General features: G+C 39.0%; 1 protein-coding gene across 1 annotated transcript in view; it reads right to left on the reverse strand.

Annotated features, from left to right (window-relative positions):
* CRB1 (crumbs cell polarity complex component 1) overlaps nt 1–19,794 on the reverse strand; it is a 73,450-nt gene that overhangs the window by 19,436 nt on the left and 34,220 nt on the right. The window contains exons 6-11 of the mRNA XM_065670502.1: nt 16,288–17,241; nt 12,182–12,744; nt 11,640–11,805; nt 7,995–8,901; nt 6,138–6,266; nt 3,189–3,315 (exon numbers count right to left, since the gene is read on the reverse strand). Of these exons, the coding sequence (XP_065526574.1) occupies nt 3,189–3,315; nt 6,138–6,266; nt 7,995–8,901; nt 11,640–11,805; nt 12,182–12,744; nt 16,288–17,241 (2,846 nt within the window). The remainder of the gene's footprint in view (nt 1–3,188; nt 3,316–6,137; nt 6,267–7,994; nt 8,902–11,639; nt 11,806–12,181; nt 12,745–16,287; nt 17,242–19,794) is intronic.

Below are 19,794 nucleotides of genomic sequence, written 5' to 3' on the forward strand. Positions count from 1 at the left end.
CTGAATTGTTGGTGTGGGGGCTTGGTTATTTAGTTGTGCTCTAGAAGGTACCAAGAGCAGAGGTAACAACCCTGGGCGGGTAACACAGTACTGAAGCCAAAGTGGTTAAATGGCTGAACAGCTTCTTTGGGAAGCAACTGCATGGCAGCACCCTCAGCATTCCTGGAGAATGCATTAGAAAGACACAATTAGTTTTTGTGTGATGCAGCTGTGAAGTGCAAATGTTCAGAAAGCATGGAACACTTAGAGCAAATGAATAGAGTCATTAGCAGAAAATGAGGAGCAGACATAAAGGACAAAGGCAAAAGGTTTATTTTGTGTATAAAGGTAGGAAAGTTATGTACACATGCACAATGCAGTTGAGAATACACAAGTACAAAGAGGAAAGGAGCAACATTTTGGAAGCCAGGGAATGTTTCATGATGACAAGGCATTAGAGGACGGAAAGAATTCAATTATAGGTGTATATTCAGTAGAAGAAAGAATGAACTGGTGCTCTGCTTATATATTCTAAATTAATAACTCCCATATTGTTGTAAATACTTATAAAACCTGTATTTAATATTGTGTATACACATTTATATCAAGTTTCTAGTGTTGAAGAGAAAAAGATTTGGAATCTCTATACAGATTTATTCTTGGGTTTTCATATTATACATATTGCTATATTATGTGCCAGACATACTGTTATTACATGTATTGCTTTCTAACTTCCTTCACCATGAATACCAGGATGAAATTTTTGCTTATTGTACTGTATCCTGTAGTGTATATTCTATAATGTATGTAACAGTTTGATTTACTTATGACAGCTGAACTAAACCCAGTAGAAAAATAAAGCAAACAACCCAAACTTGTGATTTGTCTCAATTTGTAAACAAAAACTTGCTTTGAACAGCTTTGATTTGTAGCATCATTTTTTCATTTGAATTTTCAAACTTTCATATTTATTTGCTTCTAGTTAGCATTCCAAAATGATGCAATAGTTTTCATTTCAAATTATTCGTGTTTAAATTTGTCACTGTTCATTTCAATAATACCGAACCAAGTAACATTTTTAGCTATGATTAAATGAAAGTGACAGTTTGGAATAAAATTTCCAACTTAATCTGTTATTATTTTAAATTCCTCCATATGACAGAAAATTGACTTTTTAACTCAGAACAAGGTGAATGACTTTTCTTTTGTCTTTGATATTTTAAATCAAAATGCAAACATTTTACATAGCAATATTGATTTCAATAAAAAAATATTTTCCTCCAATATTGTAGGTTTTATTTTATCTGGAGTAAAAAGCATTTTTCCAAACCTATATTTTTCTTGGGAAAAAAAAAAAAGGCTGTTCAATTTTGGTTTATTGTCTTTGCCTGTGTTATATAAATCACAATATTACATGGGATTCATCTACATCTGATAGGATATACACTTTTGTTACTGACACTGCTACATTAATTTCATCTCCAGTGCTGGAACTTGCATCCCCTTGTGTTTATTGATCTCTTATGAAGAGGAGAGGAAATTTTAGCTGAATGATTATTGCTTGGTTGGTTGTTTTTTTAAGTAAGAGATTAATAAGAAAATTACCCCAATCACTTTTCTGCTATGATAAAGACAGCAAAGAAATTATCCTTTTGTAATACAATTATTATAAGTAAATATATTGTACTTAAGTTTTCATACTAAGGCAGGTGCTTGAGACAGGAATATGTGGCATATCAAAGGGGTGAAACATGGTTTTTCTCTGCAAATATGCAAAAATGTATTTGTTTTTGTCAGGTTTGAAGACGGGAAACTAATATCAATGGCCTCAAAGACTTCTTCAAAAGATCAGCTGCTCTCCCTGGAGTCATAAAAACCTCATTGCTAGTGTTAGTTAGCCTATCCTCTAACTGACTCTGCTATATGCCACATCAATAATAAAACACAACTTAATACATGGTTATCTTTTGTATCATTACTCAAGGACACTATTTACATTTAAAGAATTTATGAAGAGTACAGAATCAAATATACAAATATAATCATGAATGCCCAAAGAAATGGTTGCTCCATTCATAAATGGGTTTTGCTTTAAACAATTGTTCAGAAAAACAAAACCTCAGTTTTCACTATTCTTTTGTTTTGTGCAATGTATTTCAGTTGTGTCTACACTCTTCAAAGGCAACTACTCAGATGTTTTGCTGTAATATTTTTTGCTAAACCTCCTGGTATTTGTAATTTTCAGGCCCTTTATTTTCATTTTTTAAAGAATCCATGGACAGCTGATCCACTGATTGGTCCACCTTGATTGCTTTCTAAGAAAGATAAATCCCATATTTTTGTCTGATGACACTCATATTTATTGATGGATAACATAGCGTTCCTTGAAGTTGTACAAATCTTAGAGCAAACTAAAAATTCTATGATTTTAAGGTCTGATGTACTTACTGGGCCTCTCTTGAAAGAGGAGTCATGGTGAAAAGTAAGAAGGCTGTATTTTAACTCAGTATTACACATTGGAGGTGTACAAGCTACTGGAGCAGAGGTTCAGGATTTAGGGATACCAGTGCAGGATTGCCACTAATTGAAATGGGTGTGAAGTGTCCTCACTATGTTGCCAATTGCTAATCCAAATCCAAAAATATCCTATTGATTCACAGATGTGAGACTTTAGTAAAGAAACAACAATGAATGTGCTATGTGATGCAAAGATAGTTACCATCTGTAAGATTTAATGGTAAAATTTTTCTTTTTGAAGGCAGTGGGTCTTTGCCACTCAAGTTTGAATGCCACAATCAGTAAACTTATAGTTCTTGTTAGTATGTATTGCCTTTTGGCGTGTACCACTGCTGTCCACTGGCAGTGTGTATGTGGTGAAATGCTCTGGTGAAGGGGAGATGAAACATTTTCTAACATTTTTTTCTAAAAGTAAGTGAAAGAACTAAACCAGATCCAAAGCAATTCATAGAAAATCATTCAAAGAAATATAAAACAAGGTTTAAAACTCTGATTTTTGTATTGCTTTGCTAAGCCGTTTGGCCAAGGCATCTTTTGCTGCATGAAAATACAAAGGTTTAGACTGCTTAATAGTCTTCCTGATCACCCCACTCGACTGCTGGATCATCATCCATTCGTAGAATAAGATAAGAGAGAAGCTGAAAGAGATTCTGCCACAACAGTAAAGAGACAAAAAAGGAGAGGTCGCTTACATCTATCTCACAGCGGTCTCCAGCATAGTTCATATCACAGAGGCAGTGAAACTTGTTGAGAAGATTCTGGCAGAGGCCTCCGTTCAGACATGGGTCGGAGCTGCACTCATCAATGTCCTTTTCACACCTAGAGTAAAGATTGCAAATAGTGAGCATCCGAAAACACAAATCAAATGCATTGGATAAGTAAATTTTTAATTCAGAAGCTTTAGGGGCAAGGAAGAGGAGGATGATCTCTTTGAAATCTGTGGCACATATCCACGTGTTTATGATTTTACTAACTACCTGATTAACCACACTCAAATCCTGAGCTTCCTGTATTATTTTCAAACACAGATAGTTAAGCCAGAAATTTCATTCCTGTAAAGCGTTTTATGGTTAATGGTGCTTATCCAGGTGAAATGAAAGTTTGTGTATGACTTTAGACCTAGGTCTGGCACAAGTCCTGCTTACAGCTTGCTTATCCGTTTTGGTTGTTCTGGGAACCTGAGGGCACATTTTCCTTCTCAGTAGTCTGGATGTAAGTCAAACAAATGCGTGGGATTTTTCCCAGCTGTCTGCTCCTGGGAATATTCACCTGCCATCTCTCTTCATTTTTTTCTCCTCAATTTAAAATGCCAGTAGACCCCAGCAGAATCTCTTATCCGGTCTCTCTGAAATCATCCCCAAGAACAGTGAGAATGGTGCAGAACAGTGTTTCACAAGCGTAAGTATGTACCATTACATGCTTTTGAGTTAATTCTGATGATAAAGGAAATTTGAGTTCTCATAATTTCTCAAGGCAACCAATCAAATATTAATAACGAATTTGTGAGATGATCGTTTGAAAACCAGTAGTGATTTGGTTATTTTCTGCTCTGATGGCGTTCCCTTTTAATTCGCTGCTCCTTTTTTTTTTTTTTTTTTTTTTAATAACGGTAACAGTTACTCCTAATTTTTCCAGATAAAAAAGCAGTTGTAATCTTGAGGAAGAATGTGAGATTCTCCTTCTGAATTACAAGGAATTGCTTTCCCCAGTCATATTCATAACTACACAATATACTTTCAGTGTTGCATTAGAGAAGACTGGTTCTTTATATTGAACACTTTTATCTCATTTTCTTTATTAAAATCTAAAATCAATTCAACAGTTTTCCTTCAATGGTAAATTATATTCACGCAATTCAAAAAGCTAAATTAAAGTACTTTTCCAATGTGTAAAAAATTCTATACCTCTTTTTATGAGTAGTAACCTTTCCACGTTTCCCTTTCCATCTGTTAGTAAGTTCGTTGAACTTTTTTTTGAGATCCCAATTCATTGACATAGAAAGATATAGTTTTCTCTATACTGTGCATCAATGGCTTTCTGGGGGATGAAATATTGTCTTGAAGGAAAATGCCTGTTTTATCAATCTGATGCATAAATATACAAAGGATTTTGGGTTTACTTTTCTTATTAACTGGTATATTTGAATTTGTTCTGAAAAAAATGGACTGATATTTTCTTGTTTGATACACTGTGATCTGTTAGCACAGAAGTACTACTGGTATATGGTTTGACAGCCTGAAGGAAAAGAGGACAAATAGTCGATTTTAGACACTGGAGAAGAATGCCTTTCTGCAATAGTCAGTTAAAGCACAGCATGCTTGGTACAAAGCTGCCGTTCAATATGAGAATCATGGGAACTATAAAATAGAGAATATTGCCAGCCAGTGGGATGGATGTAAGGAAGGCTCATTCCCAAAGCTGTAATTAGCAAGTTGCCTGGCAGGGGAAGGAAGGACAAAGTACTTTCCTTCTACCTTGTAGTCCCAAGAACCATACACACCAGAGAAGGGTCTAAGAATATGCTTTTACATTTTTACATTTTATTTGCTTTGATTTTTCCACCTTTTTTTTTTAAATATTGTGAGGTGGTGAGTTAAATGGTGCAATGCATTTCAACATGTCTGCCAAATGCACTGTGCATTGAGTGGGAATTTTCATTTCCTTTATCTTTTATAGCTTGCTGTGCCGTTCCCACAAAATCAGTGGGTTTGGGGGAGAATGAAAACCTTTTGTCAAAACTTTGTGTTTGCAGAGCCAGCATCGCTTGGTCCTGTTGAACTTTTGGATCTTACACTCCGATGTAATGCTGATTTCACTAAGAGCACATGTGGTATTTCCTTTCTCACTACCCAAGAAGGTGCCCTTACTTGCTCAAGCCATATTGTTACTGGGATAATGTTTTCCTGTGTTTCTACACCACCTAATGTCCAAAGCTGTCAGGCCTCCCTACTTCAGGGCTGATCTTAGAACATTATCAAATGGTAAGTGTGAATTGTGACAATATGCTACAAGATACAAATTTTACTGTGAGGAATACCCCTCTATTTCAGACTAAACTGTAGTATGTAAAAAGTATTTATTCTTAACATAACAATTTTGTTTTCATAATTCAGTGTTCAATAAGAAAGTAATAAGCTTCAGTATGACCAGGTATTTCATCTCATACAACCTTTGTGAAAGAATATATTCACAACATGTATATGTGAAAAAGAAACAGTTTTGCATATTTGTGTCAGTGTATTGTAGCTGATTTTTATCTATGAGCAGGGTATGTGTCCCCACCTATGAAAAGATAACATTCTAGCTTGTCACAAACAAGCATTGGCATGAATTGTCACAAACAGAATTAGCATGGAAGTCAAAAACTACATGTTTTTAACAGAAGCAACTGTAAGATGCTGCCTAAGAAATAATATCAGTAACTGGAGTTAGTTGTGCTGTGTTGGATTGATTCTTGCTGCATTGTCTTTTTTTTCCTAAGTAAGACCCTCAAAGTCATTGAAGCAAGGAACTGCTGAATTAGACAACTGCTTTGTCTGTATTTCTGCAGGAGATCAAAACCTCCATGGCCATTACCCTCTGGACCCTTCTGGAACAGCTTTTGGAAGAATTGCTCCAAAGAGACCTGCTGAGCGTCTCACCGTTCTCCAGCAAATCCCGGCAGGCACACACAGGTCAACTCGCCACTGAGATCAGTGCAGTTGCCGTAGTTGAAACAGGTGAGGTTTCTCTCTTCGTTCCCACAAACAGTATACGGTAATCTTCTGTATCTAGGTAAGTAAAAAGGCAATGGCAGTTATTTGCACTTTCCTCATTTCTGTGTATCTTGTGCTCTCCCAGCTTTTCAGTTGACTCTAGTCCAATTCTTTGGTGGAAAATATTTAGATCCGCCTTACGTATTTGTTATCTGAATGCAGAATCTAGTTCTGTCAGTCACCAAATAGAAGGAGCAGTGCTCCTGCTGGCAAGTACTATTCAATGCCAATGGGAAAGGCATTACGTTTTACCTGTATATGAACACAAATTTCAGGGGATGCACATTCTCAGTGCCTCCTTGTGTGTCCTCTTGGAAAGGAAATGCCACATCTGTGAGCATTGACACACCTGGAGCCTGGGGTGGTCAGTGTGCTCACAGCTAGTGGTAGGGAGCAACTGAACCAGGGAAGCAATGCTGTTACTGGTTGGGAATTGCCCAAAGGAAAGACATCAGGAACAGAGGTCTAAAACTCACAAACCCCTCTTTGCTTAACATTAATTTGTTGAATTTGGTTTTCCTTTTCCAAGTATTTACTGGCAACCTAATGATTCTTTTCTAGAAAAAGAGGGAAAAGGGTAACACTCTACCTACATTACTGGCATGCCTCTGTGTGAAAAGTGGACAGCTTAGAGTACTTTAAAAGACAGAATTAGCATACAAGATAGAGCATATTAGGCCAATATAAGGTATCTTCAAATCTCAGGATGCCCTCACTACCCAAAATTGTGACAAAACAGAAATTGACAATTGTGTAATTATAGCCTAAAAGAATGTGGTTGGGCAGCATGAAGACAATTGTCTGTTTGCATCCGTGAAGCTGCGTCAGACTGGGTTTGTTAGAGTCCTTTGGAGGAAGGAGAAGGGGTTTTCCTTCTCTGAGAACCACAGGACATGCTCAGAAGGGAGATGTTTATCGAGGCCAGGTTGGATGAAGCCTTGTGTTGGATGGTTTAGTGTGGGATGTCCCTGTCCATGGCAGGGGGGTTGGAACTAGATGACCTTGAGGTCCTTTCCAACCCTAACTATTCTATGATTCTATGATTCTATGTTTATGGTGTGCAGAGAAGGGCAATTAAGGAAGAGGCAGACCACGGAACAGCTGCAACCTTTACAGAGTTGTGTCTGAGAAGATTAGGAAACAGACATAGGAGGAATCTCAGAAGTGATGTCAACAGTGGGCTTTGTGGTATCTGCAGCCACCAGCACTGCTGGGCTGGGAGAGCAAGCTTGGAGGATGAGACCCACCTGACAAGGATACAGTGGGTGGGGAGAAAAACTTCTCTACAAGCCATTGTTATTTTTTTTTACCCACCGACTGAATTTCTCTACCTAGAGTTCTAGAGATCTATTACTGTAATATAGTTTAGAGATTCAAAACCCTTAAAATCTTAACTTCTAAGAAAGATGTACACTTCTCTGAGCTCTGGTAGACTTGTAATCTTGTCATCAGAGTTTGTAAAACCCAGGCTGGCAGCAGAGCTGGGCAGCAGAGCTGTGCCTTGTTTCTTGTCTCCTTGCGTCATTGGTCTCTGCCTGAGCTGCCAGCTCTCCACTGCCTCAGCCCACACCTAATTGATCTGTACAGCTTTCTGTACTGCAGACTCTTCATACGCTAATTCTGCAACCAGGATTAATATATAGAGATGCATAACATCTGTGTTTAAAATGGAGACATCAGTGATGCAATTGGCCTTCAGAAGAGACCTGGCAAAATCATGTGGATGTGCCTTGTCTATAGTACCTGCAAAATTTTCCTGTGAAGTTACCAGCACACAGGCAAGAATATCCATTAATCCCATCAATGCAAGTGGCCCCATTTGCACACTGGTGGCCACGGCAGTTGTCTATGTCCTCTTCACAATTCACCCCTGTGTAACCAGGTTCACAACTGCACTCATAGGAGGAGACCCCGTCAGTGCAGTTTCCATGAATGCAGGGGTTTGAAGAGCATTCGTCTATGTTGACTTCGCAATGTGTGCCAGTCCATCCTTTTGAACATATGCAGCGGTAGGAAGTATAGAACTCTTCACATATCCCCTCATGCATACAAGGATTTGAGCTGCAGACATCTACTTGCAAACAGCCAGTAAGAGCAGGGTTTGCGGATATTTTGAGAAATTGCTCTTCTTGAGGTTTTTTTGTAGGGATGTCAGCATTTTCAAAGTATGAGAGATAAATGCCACTGATTTCTATGGTGCTCATACATCCTCGCAGGCCATCCAGACTGTCAAAAGCCTTGTCAGCCACATAGATGTCTGTCTCTTCTCTCAGAAAGTTGAGGCTTCCTGCAGCAGTTGTACTAGTTGCAGTGTCTTTCTCGTTGTCTATATCAATGTGCCATCTAGAGAACTGGGACAGGGGCTCGACCATAGAGACCACCACTTGATGCCATTTCCCATCACTCACAGGCAGCGAACTAGTAAGGGTCAGCTTATAAAAGCTGTTGCCACTTTGCAGTTGAAAGAGTAATTTGGAGTTGCGGATGCTGATGGTAACAAACTCTGGCTCCTTCTCTGCATACAGCAGTATCACATCAGTGTCCCTGGTTCGAAAGCCAAATACGATATTGGTGAGGTCTCTGCTGATTTTCCCATTGCTTCTGTAAAATATCGCACTGCTTCGGCCACTAAACACTGCATTAGCAAGACCTGTGCAAAGATAATAATTGAGAAATCAGGCCAACTTTAAACCTATACACATGGAATAGTATCTCTTCAATGCCCTGTGTTCCCTGACTTGTAAGTCCTTTTGGGTTTGCTGAAAAACAATCAAATTCCACCAGTGTATCAGTTTATCCTTGTCTGCCCCTTATGGCTATAGAAATCACAGAGCAGCGCAAGCTATACTGTCATCAAAAGTGTGCTGCTTTACATCATCTCAAGTTATATTCTAAAGGTATAATTCTACATCAGTATTACCTTTCTTTTCCTTTATTAGACAAAGAGAAGGAGAAGATCATAACTGCATGCATCTCACAGCTGAGGCTGAGAGGGTATTTCAAAACAAGAAATGTCATTTTGGGTTTGCTCCCTAGTTTTGTGCAGCAAGTTATTGCCCATGACAGATCTGAATGGGGTGAACCTTTGTTCTCAATTTCTGTTTTCTTAGGTAAAGCATTAAAGAGGTTTTAAAAAAGTGTTTGATTAGATCCCAATTTACTCTCACTGGTGATTAATTTAATTGAAGTCAGTTGACAAAAAGTCCCTTTAAAATCAATGTAAGAAGAGTCGTGCCTGTCACGTTTGAAACCAGCTTCTCCTGCTGCGTGTGTACTGCCACAGCCCTGCTGATGGAACAGAGCCTGTGCTGGCTGGGCTGGGAGAGCAGCAGAGTACTCAGCTTGCACTGCTGTGAGTGAAAATTGATGGGTAACATTGTGGCAGTTTTATGGATGTCTTCACAAAGGTATTTGACATCTTTCATTAGCATGGTTTCTACTAAAATGCACTAACTCGCTGGGCTGTAAATTTGCACATTCTGAGATTTATGAGGATTATCGATAGGGAGGAGGGACAGGAAGGAATGTCTTCTGTCCATTCTTCAGACAAATTTAGCTTTGTAAGATCCAAGCGCTGAGATAAGGTGGGTTTCTGATCTATCTGTGGGCTCAGAGATAGATCAGATGTAAATCATCTGGATGAAAAGAAACCCTGGGAATCACAGTAAGAAATTAACTGTATATCCTGATACTGAGGCAGCAGAGGTGTAACTACACTGCGTTGTGCAATCAAATGCGTGTCTTTCTCATAGCAAAAGTTTCTTCAGAGGAAACCACACTAAAAATGAAAGTCAGAACTTTTATTTCTGATCTTTTTAATGTCTCAGAAAGCTGAGAGTTTCAAGCTCATAATTCTAAAATATTCCTGTAGAACTACTCATTACTAAGTCCTGAGCACAGCAAGGTGTCTGGGTGTGCTTCTACTTTCAGTTGTGACACTGGGAATACAGATTTGCTATCAGCTACAGTTCCTCACATCCACTTCCTGTATTCACCTTTTCTCTTATTTCTGGAGTGCGTGTTTTCCTACTAGGCTTGCTAATCATAGCCATCTAAGTTCAACTAGAGCCATGAGTGTCTGAAAAAACAGCTCTTTCTCTGTCTTAGTTTAAAATGGTACCCAGAGCATAATGCAACAGACTAGCAGAGAAGTCATTGGCCAGCAAAACTCCTTGTTTTTTCATTAGCCTGTGTTGTACAACAACAAGTCTATGCTGTAGCTAAGAAAACAACTACTTAAAAACACAGCTCTGTAGTGCAGTTCTTTTTGAATATTTATTAGGGAAACTCCCTACTATTGCCACATAAACCAGCACAAAAAATCAAAACCTTATCTAACAGTGTAAATTACCTTGATTTTAGCAAAAGGAAGGGGTTCAGATACTTTTCACTTTGCTGTCTGTGTGTGTTTATATTCTACTGTAATAGGCAATAGTAAAGTTTATGACAGAATGTATTAGGATGTTAGCATTAAAGCCATCTATTAGAGAAGGTGCAATTATTTTAATTTCAGTTATAAATTTTAACAAGTGGTGCAATGCTGATTCTAACAATCTCAACAAAAATAGCACCCTATTGGTCTGTCAGCAAATTGCCTATGATAGAAAGCTTCTGTTGACCAACCTTCTCATTCCTAAGAGTCAGGCATTCTAACAGCTTCCACCAGACTGTGTGTGTATTTATCTTCTTCACAGCATCGTTAGGGCTCTCTTTGATAGCAAAAAGAAAAAATATTGCTTCAAAATCCTTACTTGTTTTTTAAATTCCACTCCAGGGTGGGAAGGAGAAGGAAAGTGGAAAAAGAAAGAGAAATGCAGGGTGGCTAATGTTCTTAAAGACAGCTAATGGCCATCAATTTTTAAATAGACTGCTTGGTGTGCAGGTGCTGCTTAGGAAGTTACTAGTCGAATAACTGTAGTGCGGGTATTAAGGTGACTTCCTTCAAAGATATTTAACATTCAAGAAAATCAAATGATGTAATGAATGTCATATAGCTTATCTTTTCAGAATGATGAACAACATCCTAAGGTTAATCCAGCACTGAATATCCTCTTATCTCTTTAGAGTGGAAGTACAAGGGGTACACTTACACTCTGACAATGTATTGATCTATCATACAACCTCAACAAGTTGTGTTGAATAAGTCAAAAGCAAAGGCCTTGTAAACATCAGTGTCTGTGTCAGGGGATCTGGTTGAAAATTCTGTATTTGGTAGGGCAGACTCTTCCTGTTAATGTTACTTAGAATAGACATAATTATTATTTTAATACAGAAATAACATTTGGATGAACCTTAAAGGCAGTGAATGTTGAGTTTAAGGAAATGCTGATGAGAATTTCTATAGTTTCTAATCTCCAAAGTTTATAGGAATAACTGAAATGTACCTACATTCAAATCCCTGGTGTACCAGCTGGCATTGTGCTTCATGAGGACAGGACCCAAGCTCACACCACTTAACTTCCTCGCATGCCTTCCCCACTGTGTAAGGGGGGCACGTGCAAGTAAAGTCATCCCAGATTGAATAGCACACACCACCGTTGTGGCAAGGGTTGGACTATGGGGAAAGAGAAGAGACAACCTAAGTGTGAATAAAAGCTGGTGGACTCTGAACTCTAAGGTTGAGGGACTGTTTGGCAAAAGAGAGGATTTTGGTTATTTCAGACAGAAAGTGACAAAGACAGCACAGCGTGTTCAATTGATGAAAATGGTATTTCAACCTTGAAATATTTTAATTCTCCTCAATGCAAATACTTTTTGCTGCTGATATTCATCATATGTAGCATAACTTAACAAAATCTGCTCCTTCTAGCATTTCTATATATTTTCCTAAGAAGTCATTATCAGCAAATAATGTATAGTAATGTACAAAAGATTAAAGGGAATCCCCCATTTTAAACATGTGAAAGTGCTCTGAAACATGTAATTCTTACCTTGCAGAGGTTGTCACTAGTGCAGCCTTGGGTGACATTGATAAGAGTTCGACTGATAGCAGAATTCAGTGGCTTGGTGATGGGGAAGAATTCCAGTGGCTGGTTATTCACTCTTACATCTTGGATGCAGCCTTTGAAATACCTGCCATTTTCATCAGTTTCTTTGTTATCTGGTAGGCCTCCAATGTAAAGAATATCCTTACTTTGGATGGTTAGGAGTGGAGTAGAAATAAAGCCTAGGTATTGAGAGGACTGGAACAATTCTACCTGATTTGGTTCTATTTTTAATGTTATTAAATAAAAGTTTCCATCATTGATAGAGTGCTTCCCTGATAACTTAGTGGAATTTAGAACTAGTACTGTGAGTTTCCCACCTTCTAAGTAGACTCTTACATAGAAGTAAGTACTGTTTCTCAAAGCCAGTAACAAGCCAGAAGATTTGCGTGTTCGGACAAACATTGATATGTTCAACTTTTCATTCTGAGTGGCATCCTGAGTGGCATCAACAGGAAAAGCAGCATAGCCTGAGGAGTCCTCAGATCCAAACCGGCCTGGAATGTACTCTTGAGGTTAAAGATACAGGGAAAGATTAAAATAAAAGAGAGAAGGTAGAAAAATAAAATCGTTAGGGCTAAATTACAAGAAAGCCAATGATCAAAGAGCTACTTGATAGTATTTACGTATGGTACTAAGATGTGCTGTTATTTATGGATGAATAAAGACTTGATCCAGCTCTAAATAGCTTCTATTTCAAAATTCCTCTTGTCTTCCATGGCTGTAGCATTAAGCCCCAGTACAGGACCAGATGTCATATTATTGGGCATATTTTTCCCCTTTATCATGCTCTGTGTAATGCTGTATTTTCAAATGGCTAAACAAGGACAGATTTCTACAGTTTCCTGAGTTGATCCTCAGAAAGATCATTTTGAAAAGAACCTAGCTGCTTTGATCCTCTGGTGACCATGGAAGTTAATGTAATTCTGGAACTTTGTGCTATCTTTTGCACTGATTTCGATCACAGAAATAGCCCAAAGCTTCTCAGCAAACCTCTCATGTGTGAAACCTCCAAACAGGGCACCTATTTGGTGCTGTGTAGGCTCCGCAGTTCTCTAACAGACTTTCTGTTGCTGGGGCTCAACACGTGCTTGTATACATTAGCTTGTATCTAGCTGTGAGTCCTGCGCAGCCCTATGAGTGCTCATCATGCTGTGGTGTTGAGGAGGAAAAATGATCCAGGATCGAGTAAGCTTTATTTTTTTCTTTCTTTTTGTGCTTATCAATTAAAATGATTAAACCAAAACCATCTGTCTCTCTCCCTTGCTCTTTATTTTCAGTAATGATTTTCAGACTTGTAAGGATACAAAATATGTAGCCAAACCCGTATTTTATTCTGATGAATCATCTCGTTAAAGCACAACAAAGTGTTTCTATTTTTACACTGTAAGTTTCGTGATCTTGTCCTCAACATTACAGACTTCCTGCCTAAACACTTTCAAAAGCTATTTTTAATGTATCCAATTCATAGAAAGAATAAACCAAACTTTTTCTTAAATGCTCACATAGCTAAAGAGTCAATCCTCTTTTGTGCAGTAAAACTCCTAGAGCGAGACCTCATAGGCCAAGTTTCTGCCTGCAGCACTGCTCTTTTTATGACTACATTAAAAAACCCAATGAAAATAGGGTACTGACTGTGAAGCCCCAACAGACCCTTAATAACCACACTGCACTACTATGAGGCACGGCAATATTATTTAGCAACAAGAATAGATCACTTACTTGTTCCTAAACTGACAATTTCTTAAATACATTAAATATGAAGTATTGTAATTCCGTGAATAAGACTACCTATATATCTACATCTGCTTGTTAGAACTCTGGTATGTAGAAATAATTATTTGCTGAAATGAGTGTTTTGAGGCATTAAATCTCTCTAAGTTTTATCTTCTCTGTAGGGTGTACTAGAGACCAAGACATTTTTCCATGAGGGTAAAAAGAAAGTTTCTGCTGGAATGAAGATTACACATTTGCAGTATTAGAAGGAAGCATTAATCTTCAAAAAGGTATTTCATGTTTACAATTACTTTGTTACAGTTCTCTCTATTTATAAAAATACATATATATATATATATATACACATCATCATTCTGATCTTCTCTTTGATGAGATGGCTAGCATCACCTTGGTCAATATTAACCTCTTGGGTCACAACATCTGGATGTTGATCAAAATGAGTCAACATCTGTTTGTTATTTTCTATATGTAGAGAAAATATTGCCTCTTGTCAATTAAATACTTGGCAGCAACTTTTCTTCAAAAAGACACTAGCATTTCTTATGTTATCCTTTACTGCAAGTCCCCCCCCAACTCTGCCTTTTAAGAAACCTGCCATGGTCTTTTAAATATGGCATGTATCTAGACCCTATGTATCAAAATGCCATGATTTGCAAGGAATATTGTGGTCAGCAGGGGAAAAAAAAATAGAAATGCATGCTTTCTAATCATTCTCAACAGTTCTAATGCCAGTATAAGCCTCTCCTGGCCCTGACTGGTTTTAATTTTGCTTCATATAAGGAGGCAAACATATTTACCAGATGTTGTCCTATGCTCCAAAGTTGCCTTCCAAATCTTAGGATAAATTACAGCTAGACTTCAAAGAAGTCTGTTACAATTACCTCTCAGACTTTGTCATTTCACAATAAAACCAAGAAGAAAAACTATTGAAAAGTATTGATAACTATTACAAAAATGAAATTGTATTTAAACATTTTGAAATGTATTTCAAGCTACAGCTTTCTGCAGCAATGCATTCAATAAACCCCTGAGGCCATTCATTCAGCTGATGTAAATCAATGTAGCTTCACCGGCGACAGAGCAGCCATGCCGATTTACACCAGTTTATGGATGTATGGATTAGGATAGATCTGTCCATTCTAATCTGACCATGGCTCTGCTGTTACACTTTATGTTTTCTAGTCCTCTTGGCAAATATGTATATACAAATATATGTAAGTATGCATATTTTTGTGCATGGATGCACTTCTTCTTCCCATAACATTGTTATGATAAACCATGTGTGCATGGTTAGCAAGGGGGCAGAGAGGGAAGCAGAGGCAAGGATGCTGTGTGCAAGACTTATTCCTGTGCAGTTTTCTTCAACAAAACTGCTTGTTTGAAATCCCTAAAACTTATGCTGAGGAAGTATTGTAGAGTCCACCCCAAAATGCTCCTTAGGAACACTGTACTTACAGCTCCAGAAGGTTTCACACAACAGATGCAGTACAACAGGGAACTAGGCAGGGACCTCCTGTTGTCCTTCCAATTTGCCTCTGCCTGCACTTGGAAAGATCATCTGTAGCAGAGAAAATGCTAAGGGCATCTGCCGCTTTTGTATTCCTGCCTGTCACTGCCAAAGATGCTGTTCGCTGAGATGCGCTCTTTCCTTTGCTGAGACACGAGCAGGTTTTCCTCTGGTCACCAAGCAGCTATCTGGTAATGGCTGCCTTCGTTAGTGATTCTTCAGAGCTGCCTTGGGAATAGCTGAGAGATGCATGGGCCCTGTTTCCAGCCTCTGAAGCCCTGCCTTCTCCTTGGGCTAATCAGATTAAGTTAATAGCATAATCTCTTTCATTTTTTTTAAATTGGACTCTGTCTTTTTTTAACTTGCAGTGCTTCTGCTTGCCTTTCATTGCCTTAAATGAGTTTCTTTATAAAAGCCTAGAGAGCTCAAGGATAAAATTTTCACAGAATGCTTTGAAAGTAAGACTTAAACTCCAGGTTACTTAGTGGCTTACTAAATTATACTTGGGGTGCATAACCTATAGCAAACTACAGTTTTCCAGAGTTTATGCTGCGCTAAGAGCTCTAAGAAGATTTTAAAGCTGGATGAGTGGAATCCATCAGTTTAGCCCGACTTTTTTTGTCAGGCTGAAAAGTAACTAGAAAATACTGAAGGTGTGCTACTACTAACCTCTTGCAGTTGCTTACCAGCTGACATCAAGCTTCAGAAATCCTAAGGGTTGTGCTGTTTCATCACCATAGTAACAGGATTGTTTATAATAACTTTTTCAGTAACCATTAAAACACAAATGCCCACAGCATTTCCTTACCTGTTGTACAGCTTGGCCCTGTGTACGGCCGGTAGCAATCGCAATGGTAGCTCAGCCACAGGTTGGTACAGCGTCCCCTGTTCTGACAAGGGTGGGTTTCACACCAGTCCTTTTTAGTACATCCTGTCCCGACATTTAAAGATGATTCGGGTGATACATTCTCTGGTGTAATGACATTCAAGTCTATTTCAATGTCCTGAAGACAGCCTACAAATGAAGGTGCAGAATGTGTATTATAGATGTTAAGTAGAGAGTTGCCGCTAATGTTCCCCACTGGTAAGCCGCCCAAAAACGTGCTCTGAAATGCAAGCATCATGTGATCGTTATCTATCACAGCAGACGTTTTATTGAGACACGATTCTACACAAGAGCTGTCAAGCAAATTAAGAGTAATAGCTCTTGCCAAGGTTACCTCCACAGAATGCCATTCTCCATCACTGACATTATGTGAAATATGTAAAAGAGCCTGTGGTTTGTTATTGACTTGCACAGATAAGTGTAAGTAGCAGTTCAGTAACTCCAGCTTCGCAAATGTATTTTCCCCCCCTCGGTAAAACAGAAAAGCTGTATGTTGCACAGTTTGAAACCTCAGGTTTATATTATAGAAAAATTCCTTTTTGGGGTTCAGGGGATTCTTCAACAAAAGAAAACTGTTTCCTTGAAAAGAAAATGTGGTTACAGTTTCACAGTGTATTCCAGTATACCCAGGTGAACATATGCAGCTGAATCCGTGTTGGCCGTTTTTTAAATGTGGGATACATATTCCATTGTTTTGGCATTGCTGATCAGTACAGCCATGGAGAACTTCTGTACAATTCCAGCCTCCATAATAAATCCCTTCTTTGTCAGCAGGTGGGCAATGGCAAGTGTAATTCCCAGGGAAATTCTCACAGATTCCACCATTTTGGCAAGGGTTCATGTAACATTCGTTGATGTCTTCATCACAGTGAGTACCTGAAGAATAAACAAAGAATTAGACATTCTGGGTTGGATAACTGGAGACCCAAATGGTATTTTTTAATAACATGTGTTTCCTCGAATTATCTTTAATTAAAAGGGGACACCTTGATAACTAGACGATTGACTCATAAGCTTATAATATGTTAAATATAAAAATGCCATTCACATGCCATAGTTATCTTGTGCACAGTATTATATAAACACAGGTACAGGCTGAGTGGATAAGAGACTCAGAGCAGCCCTGTGGAGAAGGACTTGGGGGTGCTGGTCGATGAGAAAATGAACATGGGCTGGCAGTGTGCGCTCGCAGCCCAGAAAGCCAACCGTATCCTGGGCTGCATCAAAAGGAGCGTGACCAGCAGGTCGAAGGAGGTGATCCTGCCCCTCTACTCTGCTCTTGTGAGACCTCACCTGGAGTATTGTGTGCAGTTCTGGTGTCCTCAACATAAAAAGGACATGGAACTGCTGGAACAAGTCCAGAGGAGGCCACGAGGATGATCAGGGGACTGCAGCACCTCCCGTATGAAGACAGGCTGAGGAAGTTGGGGGTCTTCATACGAGAGAAGAGAAGGCTGCGTGGAGACCTCATAGCAGCCTTCCAGTATCTGAAGGGGGCCTATAGGGGTGCTGGGGAGGGACTCTTCATTAGGGACTGTAGTGACAGGAAAGGGGTAACAGGTTAAAACTTAAACAGGGGAAGCTTAGATTTGATATAAGGAAGTTCTTTCCTGTTAGGGTGGTGAGGCACTGGAATCGGTTGCTCAGGGAGGTTGTGAATGCTCTATCCCTGGCGGTATTCAAGGCCAGGTTGGACAGAGCCTTGGGTGACATCGTTTAGTGTGAGATGTCCCTACCCATGGCAAGGGGGTTGGAACTAGGTGATCTTAAGGTCCTTTCAAACTCTAATTATTCTATGATCCTGTGATCTGGGAGAAGCTTTTGGAGGGGTTTGAACCTGCATGTCCCAGCAGAATACTCCTGGTACCACGTATCTACAGTGGAACTTTCTTTACCTTTCCTCGGTACAAAATATAAAGCAAGAAAAGGTGAAAGGAATATTTTCTCAAACATCTCACTTCCATCAGATGTGGGCAATACATACTCATATTTCCTCCTCTTCCATATAACACTTGTGCTCTGCTATATTGGACAAAAGGAGCGCTCCTCATCCCAGCTTCACTGTAATTCAATAGGTGTGACCAAGGTATGTCTACTGGATCAGACTTCACAAAGGGAAACAAATCTGTTCCTCCTGTAAAACTAATCTGTTTATCCCTCTGCACTGTTGTTCATCTATAAAGTGGTAATTATAATAACTTCTCCCTTGAGCAATCAAGTGACTGATACGTATGCAATGGATCAGGGAAAATCTGTTTCTTATCTTCTTTGGAAGCAGTTAAAGTACCCGAATACTTTTTTGAAAACTCATGCTAAGTGCAGCTCCTAATATTGCCACTTTCCTTCACAGTTATTCTAGAGAAAACAAGAAATAATTTGCAGTCTGTTTTCAAACTAATATCATCAGCACAAAGTAGTTAATAGGCATAATTATGCACCACACCTACCTTTATATGCAAACTTGCACTGAGCATTTTTACAGCAAAACACAGGCATTTTTCATGGAAAATTACAGAGCAGCATTCAGCCACAATGAATTGCTTCCAATGGTAGATAAACATAGTTACTCAGACTAATTCCTTGCCTGTTGACTTTATTCAATCGCAGTCATCAGTAGACCCACCTCGGAGAGGAGTAAGTTACAGGAGAGCCAGAAGGGAACTGAGAATTGGTTGAGATTTGTTTAGACGATTAGCTAAAGTGGTCATAGCCTGTATATAAAAGGCTCTCTCTGCAGTGATGCTCCTCACTTATGAGTTTTCAATTATAGTTTTGACTTGAAGCATCAGATTATCAAACACAGCTAGTGCTGTCTCCCTGGTCTGGCAGTGAGGTTTTACAGCAGTCTTTCTCTGGTTTCCAGCCAGGCTCATACTTACTGCAGTGTGAGATGTCTATGTATACCTTAATATGTAGTGGCATCTGGCAGAAATATGACTCATTGGGACTGACTTTCTGAAAGTGAAGTGTACTTCCAAACCATTACTGACTGTGGGCCAGGATGATGTCTGCTTTGCCCAGTTTGTTTCAATATCTGTGTTAGCAACTTGTCCTGCTTTTGCTATTCTAGTGTATGAAAAGCGAAGTTACCGTGAGCTGTATCCTTTTTGGTCAATGTTTTAGTACATCTCATGCCTGATATTGCCCCCTTCCCTGCCTGGACGCTGAGAACAATGTGTCCGTAGGTCTTGTATGCAACTCAATCTTACTGGGACAGGTGTAGAAATACAGGTCTATTTGGGATTTTGTGTCAGAGATAAAAAACTAGTTCAGTGTGGAAGCAGTAGGATGAGGGATGTACTTAGCCTTGTCATAGGGCTACAGAGTGCTCAGAGCATGCTTAAGGATTTATAGTCTGGGAGCCCTTGTAAAACCTTTCATAGTCGAAGTTAGCACAGTGAATGGCTGGATACTTCGTCACTGCATTTT

The sequence above is a fragment of the Lathamus discolor genome, chromosome 3 (assembly GCF_037157495.1).
Source record: "Lathamus discolor isolate bLatDis1 chromosome 3, bLatDis1.hap1, whole genome shotgun sequence".
Lineage (NCBI taxonomy): Eukaryota > Metazoa > Chordata > Aves > Psittaciformes > Psittacidae > Lathamus > Lathamus discolor.